Source organism: Octodon degus, unplaced genomic scaffold (assembly GCF_000260255.1).
Source record: "Octodon degus isolate 3935 unplaced genomic scaffold, OctDeg1.0 scaffold00033, whole genome shotgun sequence".
Lineage (NCBI taxonomy): Eukaryota > Metazoa > Chordata > Mammalia > Rodentia > Octodontidae > Octodon > Octodon degus.
The window spans coordinates 14,480,476-14,499,741 of record NW_004524609.1 but is presented as its reverse complement, the minus strand read 5'-3'; the positions used below and the strand labels follow the sequence as shown (position 1 = coordinate 14,499,741).

Genomic DNA, 19,266 nt, shown 5'->3' with positions numbered 1-19,266 from the left:
CCACACGTTTGGGTCCGTCAGTTGTTGGTGGGGAAAGTGTGGTGCTGCCCCTGTGTCCCTGACGCCACAGGCCACCTGGCTGCCCTCCTGGGAGAAGCAGAAGCTTGAGAAAGCAGGAGGAAATGTGAATGCCTCCACGAGCTGGGGCTGGGGCCCTGCATGCCACCACTTCTGCCTAATGGGGAGAAAGGCCATGAGTTCAGTTCAGCTTCCGAGGGAGCTAGATTCTGTCTCTTCGGGGTACAAGACTCTGAAGTCAGAGTGTCTATCCAGGGCAGGGGCTTCTCATCAGTCAACCTCAGGAGACTTTTGAAGAGAAAGCCTCAAATTATTATTATTATTATTATTATTATTAATGTGTTTGGCACAAGGGGGCTGTGGTACTGGGGATCAAACTTGGTTCACTGCACTTGCCTAAGCAGGGGCTTCATCCGCTGAGCTATTTGGCTGTCCCAAAGCCCCAAATTATTAATACAGAATTTGGTATAGAGTCTTGAAAGGTGTCCATCAGCTCCATAGCAGAGCCCTAGAAGGCTCTCTGAGTGAGGAGCGCAGGGACGAGGGGGCCAGGGCCGGGGCCTCCAGCAAGGGCCTGTGTAGGAAAGTGTGGCCGAGCCTGTTTCTTGCTGCTCTCTCTGTGGTTTTGGTGATTTTCAATTGGCCCAAGTGACAAACTTCTTGAGGACTGTTTGCTGCAGCGTGAGAGTAGGACTAACCAAACTGGCTCGAGAGGAAGTTGCTGATCTTGAGATCAGAAGAAGCCAGTCCATGCATTAAGATAAACATACACACACATTGAAGTACTGGAATAGAGACATGCATACACCACACACACACACACACACACACCCCACCAATGTATGCATGCGTAATACATATACGTCTACACAGTTCTGTCCTTTTTTTTTTTTTTTTTGGCGGAACCAGGGATTGATCTCAGGTCCTTGTGCTTGCCAGGGAAGTGCTTATTCCACTGAGCCATCTCCCCAGCCCCGAGGTCTCTGTTCTTGACTCTAAGTGGTATTCTCCTTGGGTAGGCCATTCTCCCATGTACCAAGATCAAGGATCTGGCCACAGGCAGAGCTCCCGAAGACCGTTCTGTTCACCCCCTTCTGCCTATGCTCAAGAAAAGAAAATTATCCCATGACTTTTGACATATCTACCCCCTTGATTTTTTTTTTTTTTTTTTTTTTTTTTTTGTGGTACTGGGGATTGAACTCAGTACCTTAGGCTTGCCAGGCAGGCGCTTATGCCCTTGAGCTATCTCCCCAGGCCCCCCCCCCCTTGATTTTTAGGACTGCCTCGACCTGCTGAATTCCTAGTCATGGTCCTGGAGGCCAATGGCTCTCCTGTTGCGGAAGCTGTTACATATCGGTGTATTTGTACAGTGCCTGTGCGGGGGCCAAACAGCCACTGGCGCAGCCCCAACTTATTGACCTTACTTTATGAGCTGGAGATGTGTAAAGTGAGAGGCCATCTCTGGTCACATCCTGGGAAGCCACTCCCATCAGCTGCTGTGTTCTTTCATGCAAACAACTGCCTATATACTTACTCCTCCCTAACTAGGGTGTGAAGAGCTTCACCCCTCCTCAGCACTCACTTGTGAAGATGTCACAGGTTGTGTGTAGCACATACTGGAAGGGGTTGTAGGTGAAAACTGTGAAAAGGACCCTAGCTTTCTGTGACTCCTGTGTCTTGCCCCAAGGGCTTTCTGAGATCCTGATGTGGGATGTAAGACTGCGGAGAGGGAGATACAGTGTCAGAAGGAAGGGGATGGGACAGGCAGAACTGGGCCTTCCTTCCTTCCTTCCCAAATAGTTTTGTAAGATGGGTGTAGGAGCATTGTCACGTGAGGCCTGGTCCAGCTGCTGAGGCTCTGAAGCATCTAGGCCAAGTCAGTAGGTGCAAGATCTCAGTGGCTGGGCTGGAGCACAGCAATCAGAGCTGCCGGGGGCTCCAGACAAAGCTCCTCTGTCTGGGCCTGTAGGTCCTGTCGCATCTCCCGACTCTTTGAGCCCCTTCCACTAGTCTGGGTTTTGACAGCTACTCCGCTTTCTCAAATGCCCATTCCAGCTTCTGGCCTGGCATCGCCTCTTGCTTCTGGCTCACTCTGAACTCCTGCTTTCCTGGGCTTTTGAGACTCTTGCCACATCCAAAGCTCCAGCTTCTGGGCAGCCCGGCCATCAGGCTTGGTTCTCTGTGACTTTCAAGGGTCCAGGGGATTGGGTAGGTTCGGCCAGTCCCAGTGGCTTCACGTCCACAAGTGTCCCCAAGACAGAATGAGCTGCTGAGTTCTGTTTTTAGAGAAGCTTTGTGTCCATGGATAGGGTGGCATTTCTCAAAAGCATTTTCACTATCCCTCTACTTTCTTGCATTGCTAACTATAGCAACAAAATTTCACCCATCCTACCTCCTTCCTCTTTTAGTTATTACTACTGGGAAGTAGCCAAAGGAGGAAGTAGTCGGGGAGAGTAAGCAAGAACCAGAGGCTGGAGATGAAGGAGTGACACTCGCAGTGCGCTCTCGCTGACAGCATCTGACGTGGGGGACTGGCATAGACCGAAAATGCACCTGCTGCTGGTCTTTCCTCTCCTCTGCTGGGTCTCAGGTGAGTAGGTCCTGGTTTGAACTTGTGGGTGAGGCTTAGTCAGCCTGAAGAAGTGATCACAAAACTGCACACATCCGCCAGAAGGCATCCTCTGTGGTACAAACCATCTGTGTTTACTACTCTCCTTACTGTGTTTCAGTGACCAGGCAGAAATATGGAGCCCTTCGGCTCAAACCCACGCTGAGGCTTAATTCCTGCCTACTCGAGGCAACCATATTTCAGGTGGACAGACTGAAAAGTGGAGCGGTTTCTCAAGAGAACCGCAGCCTACCTGGTCCTGGGCTGCACTGTTATCTCTGCGGCCTCCTTATGAGCAGGGAAGGCTTCTGGGAAGAAGAGAGAGAGAGGTTTGATGGGAGAAAGAGAACTTTCCAGAGGTGGGGAGAAGTGACTGGGCATTTCGGGCAAAAGGAAATAAGAGAAATTGCCGAGGACCTGAAATGGCTAAAGAGGAGGCAGGGAGGAAGAAGAGGAAAAGAGGCGCTGTGGTGTGGATTCCATTTAGATTTTTTTTAAAATGATATATTTTTATTTTATTATTTTTTTTAACATTTATTTAGTGTGTGTGTGTGTGTGTGTGTGTGTGTGTGTGTGTGGCCAGCTCAGCCCACCAGGGGGCGCGACTGGCTGGCATGTGGTGCTGGGGGATTGAACTTCGGTCCCTGTGCTTTTCCAAGCTTGTTCCAAATAGGTGCTTTAGACCACTGAGCCATCTCTCCAGCCCTCCATTTAGATTAAAAATAAGATTTATTTTTATATTTTTTAGTACTGGGGATTGAATCCAGGACCTTTGCACTGAGTTACATCCTCAGGACTTTTTTTTTTTTTTTTTTAAAGAAACAATGTCTTTCTAATTTGCCAAGTTGTCCAAGCTGGGTTTGAACTTGCAATCTTCCTGCCTTAGTCTCCCAGAGCTGAAAGGGATTTTCTTGACTTAAATGTTGGCAGGCTCCAGGGCTCAGCCCCTGTCTTTCACTTTGTATAGTCACTCCTTTGGGGATCTGATGTGCTCTTGGGTTGAAACACTCATTGCTGAGAGCATCTGACGTGGGGGACTGGCATAGACAGATAACTACCAGTTAAACCTTCCTAGCCTGGACATCTCCGAGGACTCTAGAATCTGTGAGCTAACCAGCTACTCAACGTTTCTGCTCAGATGCTGAATTTCCAGTGGGATCTGACCAGACCACCCCCCAAATCCCTTTCTTCCCCAGCCTTCTCCTACTTGGCATTTGGGAACGCGTGCTCAGGTCAAAACAATTTAGTAATTTCAGTGTCTTTCTCCATTACCCTCCAGGGGCCTCAAGGTTAAAATCCAAAGTCCCAGTGAGCTGTTCCCTGGCTGGTTTTCCTAGTTATCATCTTCCTGGACTTATCTTCTCTTTTGGGCTCAACCCACTTGGCCGCACTGGCCTCTTAGCTGTTCTTTGAGCAGTCCAGGCAAGCTTCTGCCCCAGGGCTTTGTACTTCTGGTTCCCTCCTGTAGCCCAGGCTCCAGACTTTTCCACTTTTTCATACTTGACTTCTCACTGCTGCCTTCACTGATGACCCTAGTTAAAACCTCAGTTTTCCTCCATTATTTTCCCCATTGTCTGTCTCCACCCCATCTGAGTAGATAGAGTATCACCCTTCAGAGGGCAGACTTTTTTTTGGGGGGGGGTCTGTATTTAGGACAGGGTCTCATTAAGCAGATTGGATTCAAAGTGATTCTCTTGCTTTCAGCCCCCCAAGTGCTGGGATTACAGGCATGCGCTTGGTAGTCTTAATAGCCATCTCAGCGTGCCCGGCGGGTAGGGCCGGCACAGAATGCAGGAGATTGAACCCAGCTGTTGCGCTCTGCCTAAGCAGGCGCTTTAGTCACTGAGCTATCAGGCCAGCCCCGCTTTTTTTTTTCCCATGATTTTATTGAGAAACAAATAGCAATGAGACAGTTTCAAATCAAATTGGTAGGACAGTTTCAATAATTAACACATTGCATACTCTCTTCTCAGTGGTCATTTGCTGTACAAGATGCGGACATGATATCCTATTTACAAACACTATTAGAACAAATCCCTCTATTCATTAAGAGAATGTAACTATATATCTATCCTAACCACTTTGAATACACAGATACAAAATGGGCATTCGTCTGTATCCCCTTTTTTTGTTTAGTTCCGTCATTTGAGTATTATAGGTGTGTTAACTCAGCAAAATATTCTTTTTTTTTTAATTTTATTTATTTATTTATTTGAGAGAGAGAGAGAGAGAGAGAGAGAGAGAGAGAGAGAGAGAGAGAGAGTGGTGTGTATGTGTGGCCAGCTCAGCCCACCAGGGGGCGGGGCTGGCTGGCATGTGGTGCTGGAGGATCGAACCGCGGTCCCTGTGCTTTGCTAAGCTTGTTCTAAGTAGGTGCCCCAGACCACTGAGCCATCTCTCCAGCCCCTCAGCAAAATATTCTAAAAGAGTCCAATAACCTATAATAGTATTGGGTCTTCTGCTTGACTGGCAATGTCAGAAATTGTTGACCTGAGTCCCCTACAGCTCAACATAACACCATGCCTTTACTTCGTATACTTCGTTTTTATACTGTTCTGCTGGATGGTTAAGACCAAGATAAAGCAAGACCTATGCAACAAGAGTTGTAGCTTTTGGGTCTGATAAGGTCAGTAAAATCCCCTCAGGATTTATCCTGAGATCCTGTACCTCAGATTGTAGAACCTTTGTCAGTGTCATCTGTGTGGATGAGTCACGGCCATTGCTTGGCCAATGTGCTCTCTGTGAAAGCCTGAGAGAATGTTTTCTCTCCATGTGACTCTCCTTAGGCACACTCTACATCATTGATCACTTTCCTCTTTGGCCCCATAATCTCCTTGATCAGAAAATTTGGGACACTACCGAGTTACATGACGTTACAGTACAAATTCTCATATGTCCTGAGTCTTAAGTGACCTTGGAAGGCTAGGGCCAAAATGTTGGCTTTCCTTGCGGCCCTCTTTCTTCTCTAATTTTGGTCAGCAAACTTAGATTGTTAACCCTCCAGAAGACAAGCTTATTGTTATAACCATACAACCTAGGCTGTTAAGCTTAAGCTCACTATCTGTCTGAATATCAAACATCTTAGGCATAACATGGAACAGGTATTTTTCATCAAGTATTGATATGTCAAACTTTAAGTCCCTACAGAATATGATGAAAAAAATTTGAAAAATTAAAATATATTTTAAAAATAGGCATAAAGAATTGTATAATTATGCTTACACATAAGTCCAGAAATCTCACCATATATAACCTTATAGCAGGACAGTCCTGCAGCATTCCTTTTCCTGTCTCTTGCCTTCATTCACCACCCCCTTCTTTTTGAACAATCATCTACCCAAGAGACAGCACAGCAGCAGGCCGGCCCTTTTAATTTTTTTTTTTTTTTTTAAAATTTTAATTGGACTCATAGTGATCCGCCTGTGGTCAACCTCCCAAAGAGCTGGGATTCAGGTGCGCGCCACCACGCCCAGTCTCAATTGCAGTCTCGGTGCACCCGGGCTGGCATAGCACACTGGAGATTGAACCCAGCCACTGTGCTCTGCCTAAGCAGGTGCTTTAGTCCACTGAGCTATCAAGCTGTTCCTTATGAGGGCAGACACTTCCGTCTGAATATAATAGAATGGAATCATTATGACTATTAATGTTAATTGCGGGGCCAGGGAGATGGCTCAGTAGAGTAAGAGCTTGCCTGGCAAGCGCATGGGCCTGAGTTCAATCCCCAGTTCTGTAAAAAAAAAAAAAAAAAAAAAAGTTAATTGAAGAAGGCATGGGTTTCTTGTCTATATGCAGTGGCGTAGTCACTTTAGAAAACAAAATAAAAAATGTTCTATAATCAGGTAGTGGGTGATGATTGTACAACTTTGTGAATGCTCTGAAAACCACGGAGTAGTGTATTTTAAAAAATGAAATTTATGATACGTGAATTATTTGCCAGTTTTTGTTTCTGCTTCATTTTTTTGATAATGGAATTGAATCTGCCACTGTTATATATCCTCAGCTCTTAAATTTTTCTTTTTAAAATTTTTTTCCCCTAAATTTTGAGCATTGGCTCAGCTGTTCTCAAATTTGAGATCCTCCATCTCAGCCTCTTGAGTAACAGTAGTAAAATTGTGTCCCATTGCACCTGGCTTTGTATCAGTTATATAAGTGGAAAAAATAAAATGCTTTAATTAATTTTTGAAAGGAAAATAATGATAATAGATTTTAACACAGCTAAGTAGAAAAAGATAAAAAAAAAATAGTAATCCAAGCCAGGTGTGGTGGCGCACACCTGTAATCCTAGCACTCAGGAGGCTGAGGCAGGAAGAGTGTTCTGAGCTTGAGTCTAGCGTGTGCTACAAAGTGAATTAAAGTGGAACCTGAACCGCATCACAAAACCCTGTGGCAAAAAGAGAGAGAGAAAGAGAGAGAGAGAGAGAGAGAGAGAGAGAGAGAGAGAGAGAGAGGTAACCCCAAGGAAAGAAGAGGAAGAAAATTATGCATATGAAAAATTAATAATTTAGAAAATAAAAGTAACATTTATCAGTTGAATATCAAAACTGGTTTAATGTGGGAAAAAAGAGGGAGAGAAACAATTACACATAAAATCTTTTGGTTTCTTTTATGCAAGCAGGCACAAGCGCCAGGAGTTTGATCCCCAGGCCTGCTGTGCCAGCCCTGACCCCAGGGGCTGGCACAGCAATTGAGACTGGGCGTGGTGGCACATGCCTGTAATCCCAGCTCTTGGGAGGCTGTAAACATGCAGATCATTACGAGTCTGATCTAGTAGTAAGATCCTGAAACAACCAAATACATGCATACATATACAAGACCTGATTTAAAAAAAGAATATAATTAATATTTCTTCTGCCAATAATATATACTCTATATAAAACAGATCATTTTCTGGGAAACCCCACACACACAAGAAAAAAAAAAAAGAAAAAAATCCATTGACTCAGATTGACTCAAGAACAAGTAAAAAAGCCTGACCTGAGCAGACTGGTAATGCCAGGAAAAAATGGACCAAAGAATTTGCCCCAGTAAAGACTATTGCCAGATAATTTCCTGGAGAGTATTTTAAGATTCTAAAGAAGCAACAATTCCTTTGCGGTATTTATATTGTGATTCCAGAGCACGAGGTAAGGATTGGTTGGACATGTAGCTCAGTGACAGAGTGCTTGCCTCGCATGTACTTTGTGCTTTACCCCCTTTGTGGCAAAATTAAAGAAAGAAAAAAAAGGAAACATTTCAGATTCATCTCCAGCTACTGTCATATCTCTGGAATCACACTTGACAGAAAAGGATAGAAAAGAATCACACCAATGAACACAGAACTGAATGTCGATGGTGGAACTCAGCTCTCAGATGGGTTTGTGTGACCTGCTCTCAATTGTGTGTGTGTGTGTGTGTGTGTGTGTGTGTGTGTGTGTGTGTATGTTTCTGATGTTTACAAAGAGAGAGATTTTACTCAACATCTAGATTTCTAAGCTGGGCGTGGTGGTGCATGTCTATAATCCCAGTACTTGGGAGCTGAGACAGGAGGATCACTGCCAATTCCAGGCCAGCCATGGCTATACAGGGAGTTCAAGGTCAGTCTGAACTGCAGAGTGAGACACTGTCTTAAAAACAAAAAAATCTAGATTTCTGATGACTCCAAAGAACTGCAGAGATCTGAAAGCACAGAGCCTATCTCTTACCGGAGGTCATGGGCTGGGCCGGGCTGGGCCTGAGATGGATCTTTTTTCCTGCAGATTTTCCTGGTCCTCACCATTTCCCAGTCTCCTAGGTGCTACAGCTTGGCATCACTGGTCATTTTGGTGTGTTGGGGGAATCAATACTGGGGACTGCATGTAGGGCCTTGCATGAGCGACATCCCCAGCCCTTTTGCATTCTTTTGTGTAGAGATATGGTTTTCCTATCAATCTTTCTATCCCCCATACCTTATCCTTTCAGAGTGCCAGAATTACAGGTGTGCGCCACCAAACCTGCCTATGGCCATGTTTTCACAAGTGTGCTTGTAAATGAACATTTTTCTGTATTGTGAATCTTCTCACATGTGAGAAAACAAAAGAGCAAAAAAGACAAAGATATATCGTAAGAAAAAGCCACTTCACTTGCCTTTCAGTGAAATTAGGGTAATCAGGACAGTGGGGGGTTAATCACAAAGAAGGATAAATTAATCAATGGAACAGAAAAGAATCCATGAATAATTCACAAATTTGGTATTTGACAAAGACAGCAAAGGAATTCAGTGGGTTCCACAGCACATAGAGACCAGTTGGCATCACTGTTTTGGTCAACCTGGGATAGTTTCCTACGGGACCCCCAGAGACCATTAGAACCACCAAGGACAGCCTTGGCATGGCCATCCCATGTGGCTGTGTCAGCTGGGCTTGGCTTGAGTACTAAGAGTCAAGGGAACAGCACTGTCCCATGACATGGTTCTTCTGTTATTTCCTCCCCTCCTAGCCAGCAAACCACAGACATGGCCACAAAAGGATGCTCTTTGAAATATTTGGATTTATTGACCATAGTGAGGTGGAGAGGGTGAATGACAGAAAGCTACTACTGCTGCATCTACTTTTATTTCTTTGAAGAGCTGTACTTTTGCCTTTTCATTGGGCCTTTGGCCTGGCAGAATGCTGAAGATCAAAGATCTGTCTTAGAGAAGGTGTAATCTCCCTTTCTTAACCATTATTTGATTTAGGACACCCTTGGATTTAGAAGCTTTTTCTAGCTCAGGATGCCATGGCCCTGTCCTTGGGGTGGGAGGTGACAGATCCATGCATTTGTGTTTTCCAGGTTTCTCTGCTGCAGAGAAAGATATCACTGGTCCCAAGGAAGTGAGTGGTCATGAAGGGGGCTCACTGACTGTGCACTGTCATTATTCCTCAAAGTGGAAGACCAAGCCGAAGTGGTGGTGTCGAGGAGCTAAGTGGCTTAGCTGCAAGGAGCTGATTAAAACCAAAGGATCAGAGAAAGAGGAGAAGAAGAGGCGCTTGTCCATCAGGGACAACCACAAAAATTTCACGTTCAGTGTAACAGTGAATGATCTCACGAGAAATGATGCTGGTAGTTACTGGTGTGGGATTGAAAAACCTGCATCTGACCTTGGGGTCCCAGTTCAAGTGATTATTGGTCCAGGTAAATGTGTGTATGTGTGGTTGTAACTGAGTTTCCACATAAGTAATTTAACTGTCACCAGAGTGACATATTGCAGAGAGGGTTGAGTCCTTAGGCCTCATAGAATCTCAAATAGCCACTTTGGATTGGGAAGGGAAGGACTTCTCTTAAATACCCCATGGATCCCAAGGTCTTCTGCTACTCAAGAGTAAACCTTCCCAGGTATTTTCTCTTTATTACACAGCTCTGTCCTGGGCCTTCTGCCAATAGAGGTCAATATAGTGGCCCTCATTTCAGCCCTTGGGCCAAATACATCCCCTACCATGGCTCCTAGAGAACCCAATCCCTGCTGCTTCTTTATTGAGACCGCAGTGCCTGAGGACACCCAGCCTTTTGGGGAGCTTGGCCTTCACAACTGCTGTTCTTACACTGCATTGTCTGCTGCTGTGGCCTTATTCCTGAGGGCTGCAAAACCTTCACAGTCAAACAGCTGATTTCCTGGTGCCTGAAAGTCCGCTTTGAGCCATCATGCTTTTGGGCTTAATGTCATTCTCTTCCCAGGTCCTTCTAGAATGCAGACATTCCTGGAAGGGTCAGCTTGAGGTTGCAGTGCCTTGGTTTGAAGGAGTTTCTCTATCAGGGTCTATTTCTGCTGCCTCTCAAGCAGGCAGTGCCAGCTCTAGGGCCCATGGAGACACGAAGCCAGTATCACCATCATCAGGGTCCTTGCTACTCCTGGAGACTCTGAGCTTGTTCTCATTGGCACAATGCAGAGCCTGCACCAATTCCTGAAAATACTGTCCCCGTGGGGAGGGAGATGGCTCCATTATTTGAGCTTGCCTGAAGTAAAGGCCTTCCAGAGTGTTACATTTTTGTTTGGGGGAGGATAAATCAATCAATAGAACAGAAAGGTAAACCTATAAATAATTCGCAGATTTGCTCTTTGACAAAGACCCCAAAGCAATTCAATGGAGACATTGGAATCTGTACTCCATGTGTTCCACAGTGCATGGAGGTTGGTTGGCATCACTGTTTTGGTCAACCTTGGGTGGTTTCCTACACAATCCCTAGAGACCACATTAAAGCCATGAAGGACAGCTTCAGCATGGCCATGTCATGTGGCTGTGTCAGCTGGGCCTTCTGAGGGTCATGGATACTAAAAGTCAAGGGAATATCACTGTCCCATGGTTATGGCTTTTTTTTTTTTTTTTTTTTTTTTAGAAGTCTGATTGACCTTAGAAGTCTGACCCAGGATATGTGTTAGTTACACACAATTTCCCATTCTGCTCCTGTCCTTTCTGGGGTAAGGATCTGGGCAGGAGGTACTTGCTGAGGCATGACCATCAGCAATGGGTTTACTTAAAGCCTAGCTGAACTTCAGGTATCCTTAACCCAAGGCTCTTCCAGGCCCTCATCACTCTGAGGGTCTGCTTTCTGTCCTTGAACTTGTGCCCACTTCACCTGCCTCAGGCTCTGGACTCTCCTATAAGCCCTGGAAAATGAATGGTATGGGTTACAGACCCTCTGCATAACCCTCTGCCAGCCACCTCTGGCTGGTGTGGCCCACACTCCTCTGGGCTAAGAGCAAGGCTGGGCTGTGGGTGGGCTGGTGGGAGGAGTAGTGTGTAACCTGATTTGTGTGCCAAGCACCAACTACAGTGCCAACCACAGTCCCCACCACCTCTGTCTCTACGATGAATACATTCACAGTACCAGTCACCACTGAAGAGACCACGAGCTTCCTGACTCCAACCGACTATCCCTTCAGTCACAGGTAAGCCCACTTCCATGCTGCTGTCCTCTATCTCAGTTGGCCTAAACTCCTCCAATAGAGGGCACCTTTGAGGTCCCAAGCCCCAACTAGAGCTTGGAACCAGGCCTTGAGGCTCTACTGTGAGGGCAAGGGTCTTGGAGGCATTTTTACGTCTTTCAGATTCCATAGATACTGCATCTTGGAGCAGAGAGAAGTCTGTAGATATTTTTCATTCATTCATTCATTCATTCATTCATTCATTATTTGTTGATTCATTCATCGATTCATTGACTCATTGATTTATTCATTCATGTTGTGTCCCATTTTTACTGAGTTCTACTTGGCAGGTATGTGTTGAGCTCTGGGGATCTAGATGTAGAGTTTGAGGGCATAGGTGGTCAATGATGTGGAGTTTGGAGTAGGTAGGCAGTGAGGACAGGGTGGCTGGTGTGTTGCAAGACTGGCACAGAATTGTCAGGCTACAGGGTTGGCTCTTGGCTCAACTTCTGTGTGGCCAGTGAGGGTTTGGGTTAAGCCCCATTTCCCTTAATTACTGTGATGACAGGAATACTGTCTCTAGAGCTCATGAAGGGTTTTCTTGTCCATTACTTTCTTTGATTCTGTTTAAGATGACCCCATGAAGAGAAATGGGTACACATGAATGTTCCTTTTGGGGGCAGGTAGTAATAGGGATCAAACTTGGACTTTTGCACTGAGTGACATCACTAGTCCTTTTTAAAAAAAGTTTTGATTTTGAGACAGGGTGTCTACTATCCCCCTCTCTCAACTGGGCTCAAGCTTGCAGGTCTACTTTGACCTCCCAGAATTTTGAGATCACAGGTATGCACCACCACCTCCAGCCAAACATTCCCATTTTATAGAAGAAGAAATTGAGTCTTTGCCATTCTTTGGTGTGTAGTGTGCTCTGCAGCATGGATGGAAGTATTTGAACTCCAGAGCTTGGTTCATGCTCCTTAGTACTCTGCCAAGGCATGTGCAGTTCAAGGACTTCTAGAAGCAGAGAGGCTCCCTTTCATTTCCTCCTTTTACTTTCCTTGACCCCCTTGGCTTTGCTTTTAGATTTGCCACAGGGACCCCTTCTCTTCCTCCTCTCACATTTGCTCCTCTTTTTAAATAAATAGCAGCCAAGAAGTTTCACCACTTTAAAAAATCTAAGCTGTATGCAAGCACCTAGTTAAAGTCTTTGAGTAGCACAGGATGGACAATTCATTCACTTATCAGAGAAATAGTGACAGCACCCACTCACACCTGTTGCTATTTTAAGGAGTCCAGTGGGGTGTAAGGATGAAAATAAGCAATGCCTTTGCCCTCAAGGCACTGACAGTTTCAAGATATTCAGTGTAACCCTCAGAGTTGATATAATTAATGGAGAAATTTATTCTTCGTACATCTACCGATTCAATGATGAATGAAGGTCCTTTCATTCATTCACTAGAGCTTCCAAAATAAGCTACAATAGGCTGGAAGTTAAAACAACAGAAATGTGTGTTGTCCAAAATTCTAGGGGCCAGAAGGGCAAGATCAAGCTGTCAGCAGGTCTGGTGTCTCCCGGGGTCTCCCTCCTTGCCTTGTAGATGGCTGCAGTAGTCAGTACTCAGTTTTCCTGTCGCTGAGATACCTAACACCCAAACTTAAAGGAGAAGAGGCTTAATTGAGCTTATGGTTTCAGAGGGTTCAGTGCAATCAGCTGGATCCCGAGGCTGAATGATCATGGTGAAGTGAAGATGCTTAGCTCTTGGTGGCTGGGAAGCAGAAGGGGGACGGTGCCAGAGAGGAAGGTGTGAGGGACCAGGTACATAGTTCCCAAGATCACACCGCCTGACCCACCCAGACCCACCCAAGGGTGCTTTACTCATCCCCTGGGTATTTCCCAAGCCAACCATGTTGGCCCAATTAAACTTAAACACCAGAACAGCTGTCTTCCCCTTGGGTCCTCACCTGGTCGATCTCTTTTGTATGTCTGTGTCCTCACCAGTCACACTGGGTTAGAGCTTCCCCCCTAGTGACTCCACTGAGCCTTGATAACACCTTTAAAGGCAATGCTTTTGCCCTCAAGGCACTGACAGTTTCAAGATAATCAGTGTAACCCTCAGAGTTGATACAATTAATTAAGAAATTCATGCTTCATACGTCTACCGATTCACTGATGAATGAAAGTTGAATCGGTGAAAAGCTCTCACTTCTAAGATATTGAAGGGAGACTCTGTCCCAAGCCTGTGTTCTAGCTCCTGGGGTGGTTGCTGGGAGTCCTGGGCTCTCAGCCACTCCACTCCATCCCTTTCTCTGCTGTCCCTGGGCTGCTCCCTGTGTGTTCACAGTTCTTTCTTATAAGTGACTTTCTCTCTTTCCAGTGTGACTTTGTCTTTGCTCACTTGCACTTCAAAGACCCTATTTCTAAATCTATATTCAGTCCCCAACTGGACACATTTTTTTTTTTTTTTTTTTTTTTTTTTGGCAGAACCAGGGAAGCGCTTATTCTACTGAGCTATCTCCCCAGCCCCTGGACACATTTTGGGGACTGTATTCAACACAAGTATGCTGGAATGAGAAAGATACATGATGAATGCTTAAGCAGAAGTTATTACAATAAAAGCCACGTTGCCATAGTTTCCCCTCAAAATACCCAAAATGCTTGCCTTTGTTTCAAACACACTTATGTCATCATTCTTACTGTAATATGTTTTAAAAATTTTAACATTCATTATAGGTTTCAATCGCTAGTCCTGTCAGGAGCTACTCCCGTAAGATTTATTTATTTATTTATTTTTTGGCGGAACCAGGGATTGAACTCAGTCCCTGGCGCTTTCTAGGCAAGGGCTTATTCTACTGAGCCATCTCCCCAGCCTCAAGATTTCTGTTAAACTTCTAAATGCGCTGTAGCTACCTTGTGGAACTCACCTGTCCTTATTAAAAATCACTTTTGAGGCTCCAGTGAGTGATAGTTTCTGACTGTGAACCATGGTTTCTTCTCCTGCTACTGTGTAGCTGGGATAGAGCTTGGGGTGGAAAGTAAGCCTGTATATCCAGGGTCTGTCTCTGTCTGTCTGTCTCTGTCTCTGTCTGTCTCTCTGTCTCTGTTTCTGTCTGATGATTAGACCCAGGGCCTTCATCAGGACCTTTTTATGGAGCTACTTCCCCTCCCCTCGTCTTTCTAATTTTTTAGGTTGATAAAGGGTCTTTTAAACTTGCCCAGGTTGCATTTGAACGGCAACCGTCCTGCCTCTGCTTGCCATAGAGGCGAGAATACAGGCTTGCACCTTCATGCCCAGCTCCGGGGTCTCCCTCTTGTTCGCAGGGTCAGCATCACAGACCTCAGCATCCTCCTCCCGCTCGTGTTTGTGGTGCTGCTGTTTCTCTTGGTGGCTGCCTCACTCCTGGCTTGGAGGATGATGAAGCAACAGAAGAAGGGTGAGAGGACCTGGCCTGTGGGGTTGGTGCTGGCTGGGTGCGGGTGTGTGGGGCTGACAGCTGGCATTATCCTCAGGAGCTGGGTGGCCCAAGGCATTACCTGGAGACTGGAAGGGTCACTGCCCCAAAGGCCACCGACACCTGGCGGTCTGAGGGCATAGGGCGGGTCTAGAGCTTGCCCCATGAGGTCCAAGTTGTGGTGTCAGCTGCTGGTCTTGCACATCCTTCCTGCCTTCTCTCTGAGGCACTTTCTTTTGTTTCCTGGTTTGGCTCTGGGGCACAGGTGGCAATGGCAGCCCATTTGAGATCTGTGTGGCTGTCAAGGAGGTGCTGAGCTGAGCTGAGGAAAGGGAGAACAAGCCACACGCCGAGAACACAGCAAGCCCCGCAGTCCATGCACAGTTGTGAACTTAAGGCACACACACATGCATGTCACACATGTCTGTGCACACATGACGCAGGCCCCAGGGTCTGACTGGAAGATCAGTGTGACCTTTGCTTCTGCTTCTCTGCTGCCCGCCAGCCTCGCCCAAGCTGACCTCCTTGCTCTGCGTGCCCTTGTGTTTCAGGGAAGAGCTCTTCCTTTGCTCAGGGATCACGAGGTATGGCCGCCTTCAAACTTCTTTTTTTTTTTTTTTTCCTGTCTGGCTTTACTTCCACTTTCTCACAGAGCCGCACCCCCTTTCCTTCTGAGAACGACCCAGGCTTTGAACAGTCCTTTCCGCTGCTAGGCTTAGGAGTCTCCAGCCTGGCAGGAGGGCAGCCTGACGCACATTCATCAGTTTCCAGCCCCCACGTGCGCTCTCTGTGACCTTCGTAAACAGCGCTTTCTGTGCACCCTGGTGTCCGACTGGGGGTGGGGCTTATTTCTTTTCTTTCTTTGGAGCAGGGGCTATGTTGCTTGTGGGGAGGTCAAGGGCAGAAAGAACTGCAGGCAGGAGTCAGCAAGGCCCTGAAAACCAGTCTACACTGTGCAGAAGCAGTTTGCAGGTTTCATTTGGGGACAGTGTGGAGCAGAGCTGGCTCTGATTGAACCCCTCACCCACAGGCCTGCACATGCACATGGACAAATGGCAGGATGGGGCCTAGCTACTGTCCTGTCTGAAGATGGTGACAATTCAGTGAGATGAAGGGGACAGGAGAGACAAAATCAAGTGCCATGCAGGCGGGCAGTAGACAGCAGGTGCAGCTCTGAGGTGACCCCTGAAGGATGGATCAGGCAGAGTGAAGTAGAACAGGCAGAACTTGGGCAGCATTTACAGGTCCTGCTCAGGATTTTGCAGGAAGAAACTTAACTCCGGGAGCCAAAGGCTGGCAGGGCCACCTGACCACTTGACAGCAGCTCTCCATTGGATCACGTTCTTTTCAGGGGGAACAATGGAAGCTCAGAGAGGTGAGATGGCCAATGCCATGGAGTGTGTCGTCCAAGCAACTAGAACTAGAACCAGGTCCTTGTCACTGAGCCTGGAGCCTTGGTCCTCCTTTTGGTCCCCATATTTCTCTTTCCTGAGTGTGGGGACTTCCGTGAGGCTCAGGGTTGAGATTTCTAATTCTGGGTTACTTTTGTCTTTTAGTGGCTGCGCTGTCCTCCGAGCAGGTAAGAGTCCCAAAGGTTGGGCCAGAGACACCAGTCAGCTCCTTCTCCTCTTCCTTATTTTCTACCTCCCAGGAACCTGTATGAGCTATGTGCCAAAGTAGCCTTGTACTCATGGCCCCTGCAGGCCTGGATGGTGAGGGGCCTAGAGGCAGCCAGAGGGGTGGAGGCTTAGGGAATATGGGGGGCTGAGAAGTGGGAGGCACACAGGGAGCTGGAGGGGGTCCCAAGGAAGCAGCAGGCTTGTCTTTTCTTAGAAGAGGACCCTGTGGCCACAGACTGATCAGCCTGTGTTCCCACCTGCAGCCCGTTGAAGGTGACCTCTGCTACGCAAACCTGTCACTGCATCAGTCTGCAGCCTGTCCGGACTCCACCTGGCAAAAGGCCTCCAGCAAGGCCCCAGCCAACCAGGGAGAAGTGGAATACGTCACCATGGTTTGTCCTTTGTGGGAGCTGCTGTGGGGCCCCCACAGCAGGGCTTTCCTGGTGGGTGGGCTTTCTGTTCCCGTGTGGGTACCGCAGAGGAGGGTGGGCTCTGAGCAGAGCCTCAGTAACTGCAGCCCTTGCCTGAGGAGCCCCCAGGCTTTCAGAAGGGTCTGCACCCCAGGTCTCAATGTTATTCAGGGGTGCGTCTGATGTGGTTCTTGAGCCAGGCAGGCACAAGCCAGACTGGATGAACAGTGCCAGATATTACAGGAAGCAGCTGCCTTGGAGTAGGGGTGGGCTCTGTGTGCTGTGGCTGAAGCTGCCTGGGGTTCCTGGAGGAGCAGAGGGAATCTGGCGTATTTGGGAGTGGACCTCAGAACCAGCTGTCTCCTCTGAGGTTTTATTTTCTTCATCCTGACCCATGGCCTCAGGCCCCTGCCTGCCTCCCTGACCTCATAACCATTTGTGTTGCAGGCTCCTTTTCCGAGACAGGACGTTTCCTATGCATCCCTGTGTTTGGATGTCTTGGATCAGGAGCCAACCTACAGCAACACCGGCCACACTCCCAGCAGGGCCTACAAGGAGTCCACAGAATACAGCAGCATCAGGCGGCCTTAGCCTGGGCCTGGCCTTTCTCTTGGACCTTGCAGGGGGCTGAGGAGCATGTTGCCCCCTGTCTGCTTTCTGCCCCTGCCCGCCACCAGGACCAGCTTATGACTGAAGCTCTGCCTGTTCTGCCAGCGTGGCCCCCAACTGTTTCTTGGGGCTTTGGTGACCAGTCTCTGGGAACTTCAAGGAATTAGGGTTCTTTCCACATCCCCCACCCCCCACCTAGCTTGGGCAGGGTCTGAAGATACAGTCTGTGGCTGCATGTGAATAATAAGGACAAAGGTGGCAATAATAGTAATTACCCTTTATTTATTGCTTGTCTGCATCCTGATCCCCAGCATGCGCAAATGTAGCCCACATAGCGAAAGACAAGGAACATACGCAACTAAGTTGAAGATTTGGAGATGTGGAGATCCTTCTGGATTATTCCAGGGGGAACCTGATGTATAATCATAAGACTCCTTCTAAGAAGGAGGCAAGGAAATCAGAAGGGGAGGGGACAGTGTGACGCCAGAAGTGGAGGCTCGAGCGATGCGGTGAGGAGTAAAGGAATGCTGCCACCTCCAGGGACTGGGAGAGGCAAGGGACATACTGTTCCCCGGAGCCTCCAAGAAGAGCCACCCCTGCCAGCACCTTGGCTTGAGTTTAGTGGAACTGAATTTGATGTTCTAGCCTCCTGAAGTAGAGGGGAATAAATTTGTATTGTTTTGTTTAATTTTTAATTTTTTTTTTCACGTTTTGCAGTACGAGGAATTGAACTCAGGACCTTGCACTTGCCAGGCAGGCACTTATGCTGCTGAGCTATATCCCCAATCCCTGTGTTGCTCTAAATTAAGTCACTAAATTTGTGGTAACTTATTACAGCAGCAACAAGAAATGATAAGGCAGGTGCTCGTCTATAAAAGCTTCATAGGACAAGCAATCTCATTTCACGAGGGTGCTTCTATATTGGCCCATTTTACAGATGGGGACTTGAGGTCTGGACAGCAAAGTGCACCAAGCTTCATGGCCAGAAGATAAGTAGAACCCAGGTGTCTGGCTCCAGAGTCTGGGGTCTGGCCACTACCCTCTCCTATCAGCAAGATAATGTGCATTTGCTCACATAGATACTCATGCAGGGACAGTGAAAATTTAGATGCTGGACTTTTCTAGGGTCCTTGCAGTCTTTTCTCCAGCATATATCTTGAATCCCAGGGCATCTTCGTCTCCATGGTTACCAGCCTCGTCAGAGCAACCATCCCCTCCTGACTGTCCTCCCCCTTTCACCCTCTGCCTCTGAATCCATCTTCATCCAGCAGCCAGCGTGATATTTCAAAGCACAGAGCCGATCGCTTCCTGCAGATGAGCTTCTAGTGGTTTCTTCCTCAGCCTTCAGGGACTCGGGGAATCCAGGGCCTGCCCCCTGCCCTTCGGGGTCACCTCCATCCACTCTCCTTCCATCTCATGCTGGTCCAGCCACACCAGCCTTTCCTCTGTCCTTGTAACAAGATATTATGGTTTGAATCGGAAATGTCTCCCTAAGGCCATGTGCTCACAGCTCATTCCCCAGCCTGTGGTGCTGGTGGGAGGCAGGAAGTGGAGCCTTGTGACAGGAAGTGATGTCACTGAGATTGTCATGTCAAAACAATGTTGGGACCTTGGCCCCTCTCTCTCTTTTTCCTTCTGCTTTCTTTTTAAAAAAATATTTATTTATTCGTGTGTGTGTGTGTGTGTGTGTGTGTG

The 19,266-nt window shown here is 47.2% G+C and overlaps 2 protein-coding genes across 4 annotated transcripts in view; one reads left to right on the top strand and one right to left on the bottom strand.

Annotated features, from left to right (window-relative positions):
* Rab37 (RAB37, member RAS oncogene family) overlaps window positions 1-19,266 on the bottom strand; it is a 72,203-nt gene that overhangs the window by 22,614 nt on the left and 30,323 nt on the right. The gene's annotated exons all lie outside the window — the stretch shown is intronic.
* Cd300lf (CD300 molecule like family member f) lies at window positions 2,496-18,280 on the top strand. Of its 3 annotated transcripts, none has more exons than XM_023713894.1 (8): window positions 2,496-2,608; window positions 9,413-9,754; window positions 11,444-11,507; window positions 14,803-14,915; window positions 15,485-15,517; window positions 16,490-16,512; window positions 16,816-16,944; window positions 17,410-18,280. In XM_023713894.1, the coding sequence occupies exons 1-8, from the start codon at window positions 2,566-2,568 to the stop codon at window positions 17,551-17,553; spliced, it is 891 nt and encodes a 296-aa protein (XP_023569662.1). In that variant the 5' UTR covers window positions 2,496-2,565; the 3' UTR covers window positions 17,554-18,280. The 3 variants fall into 3 exon arrangements, with proteins under 3 accessions (XP_023569662.1, XP_023569660.1, XP_023569661.1); XM_023713892.1 differs by having other exon boundaries at window positions 11,381-11,507; XM_023713893.1 differs by lacking the exon at window positions 15,485-15,517 and having other exon boundaries at window positions 11,381-11,507.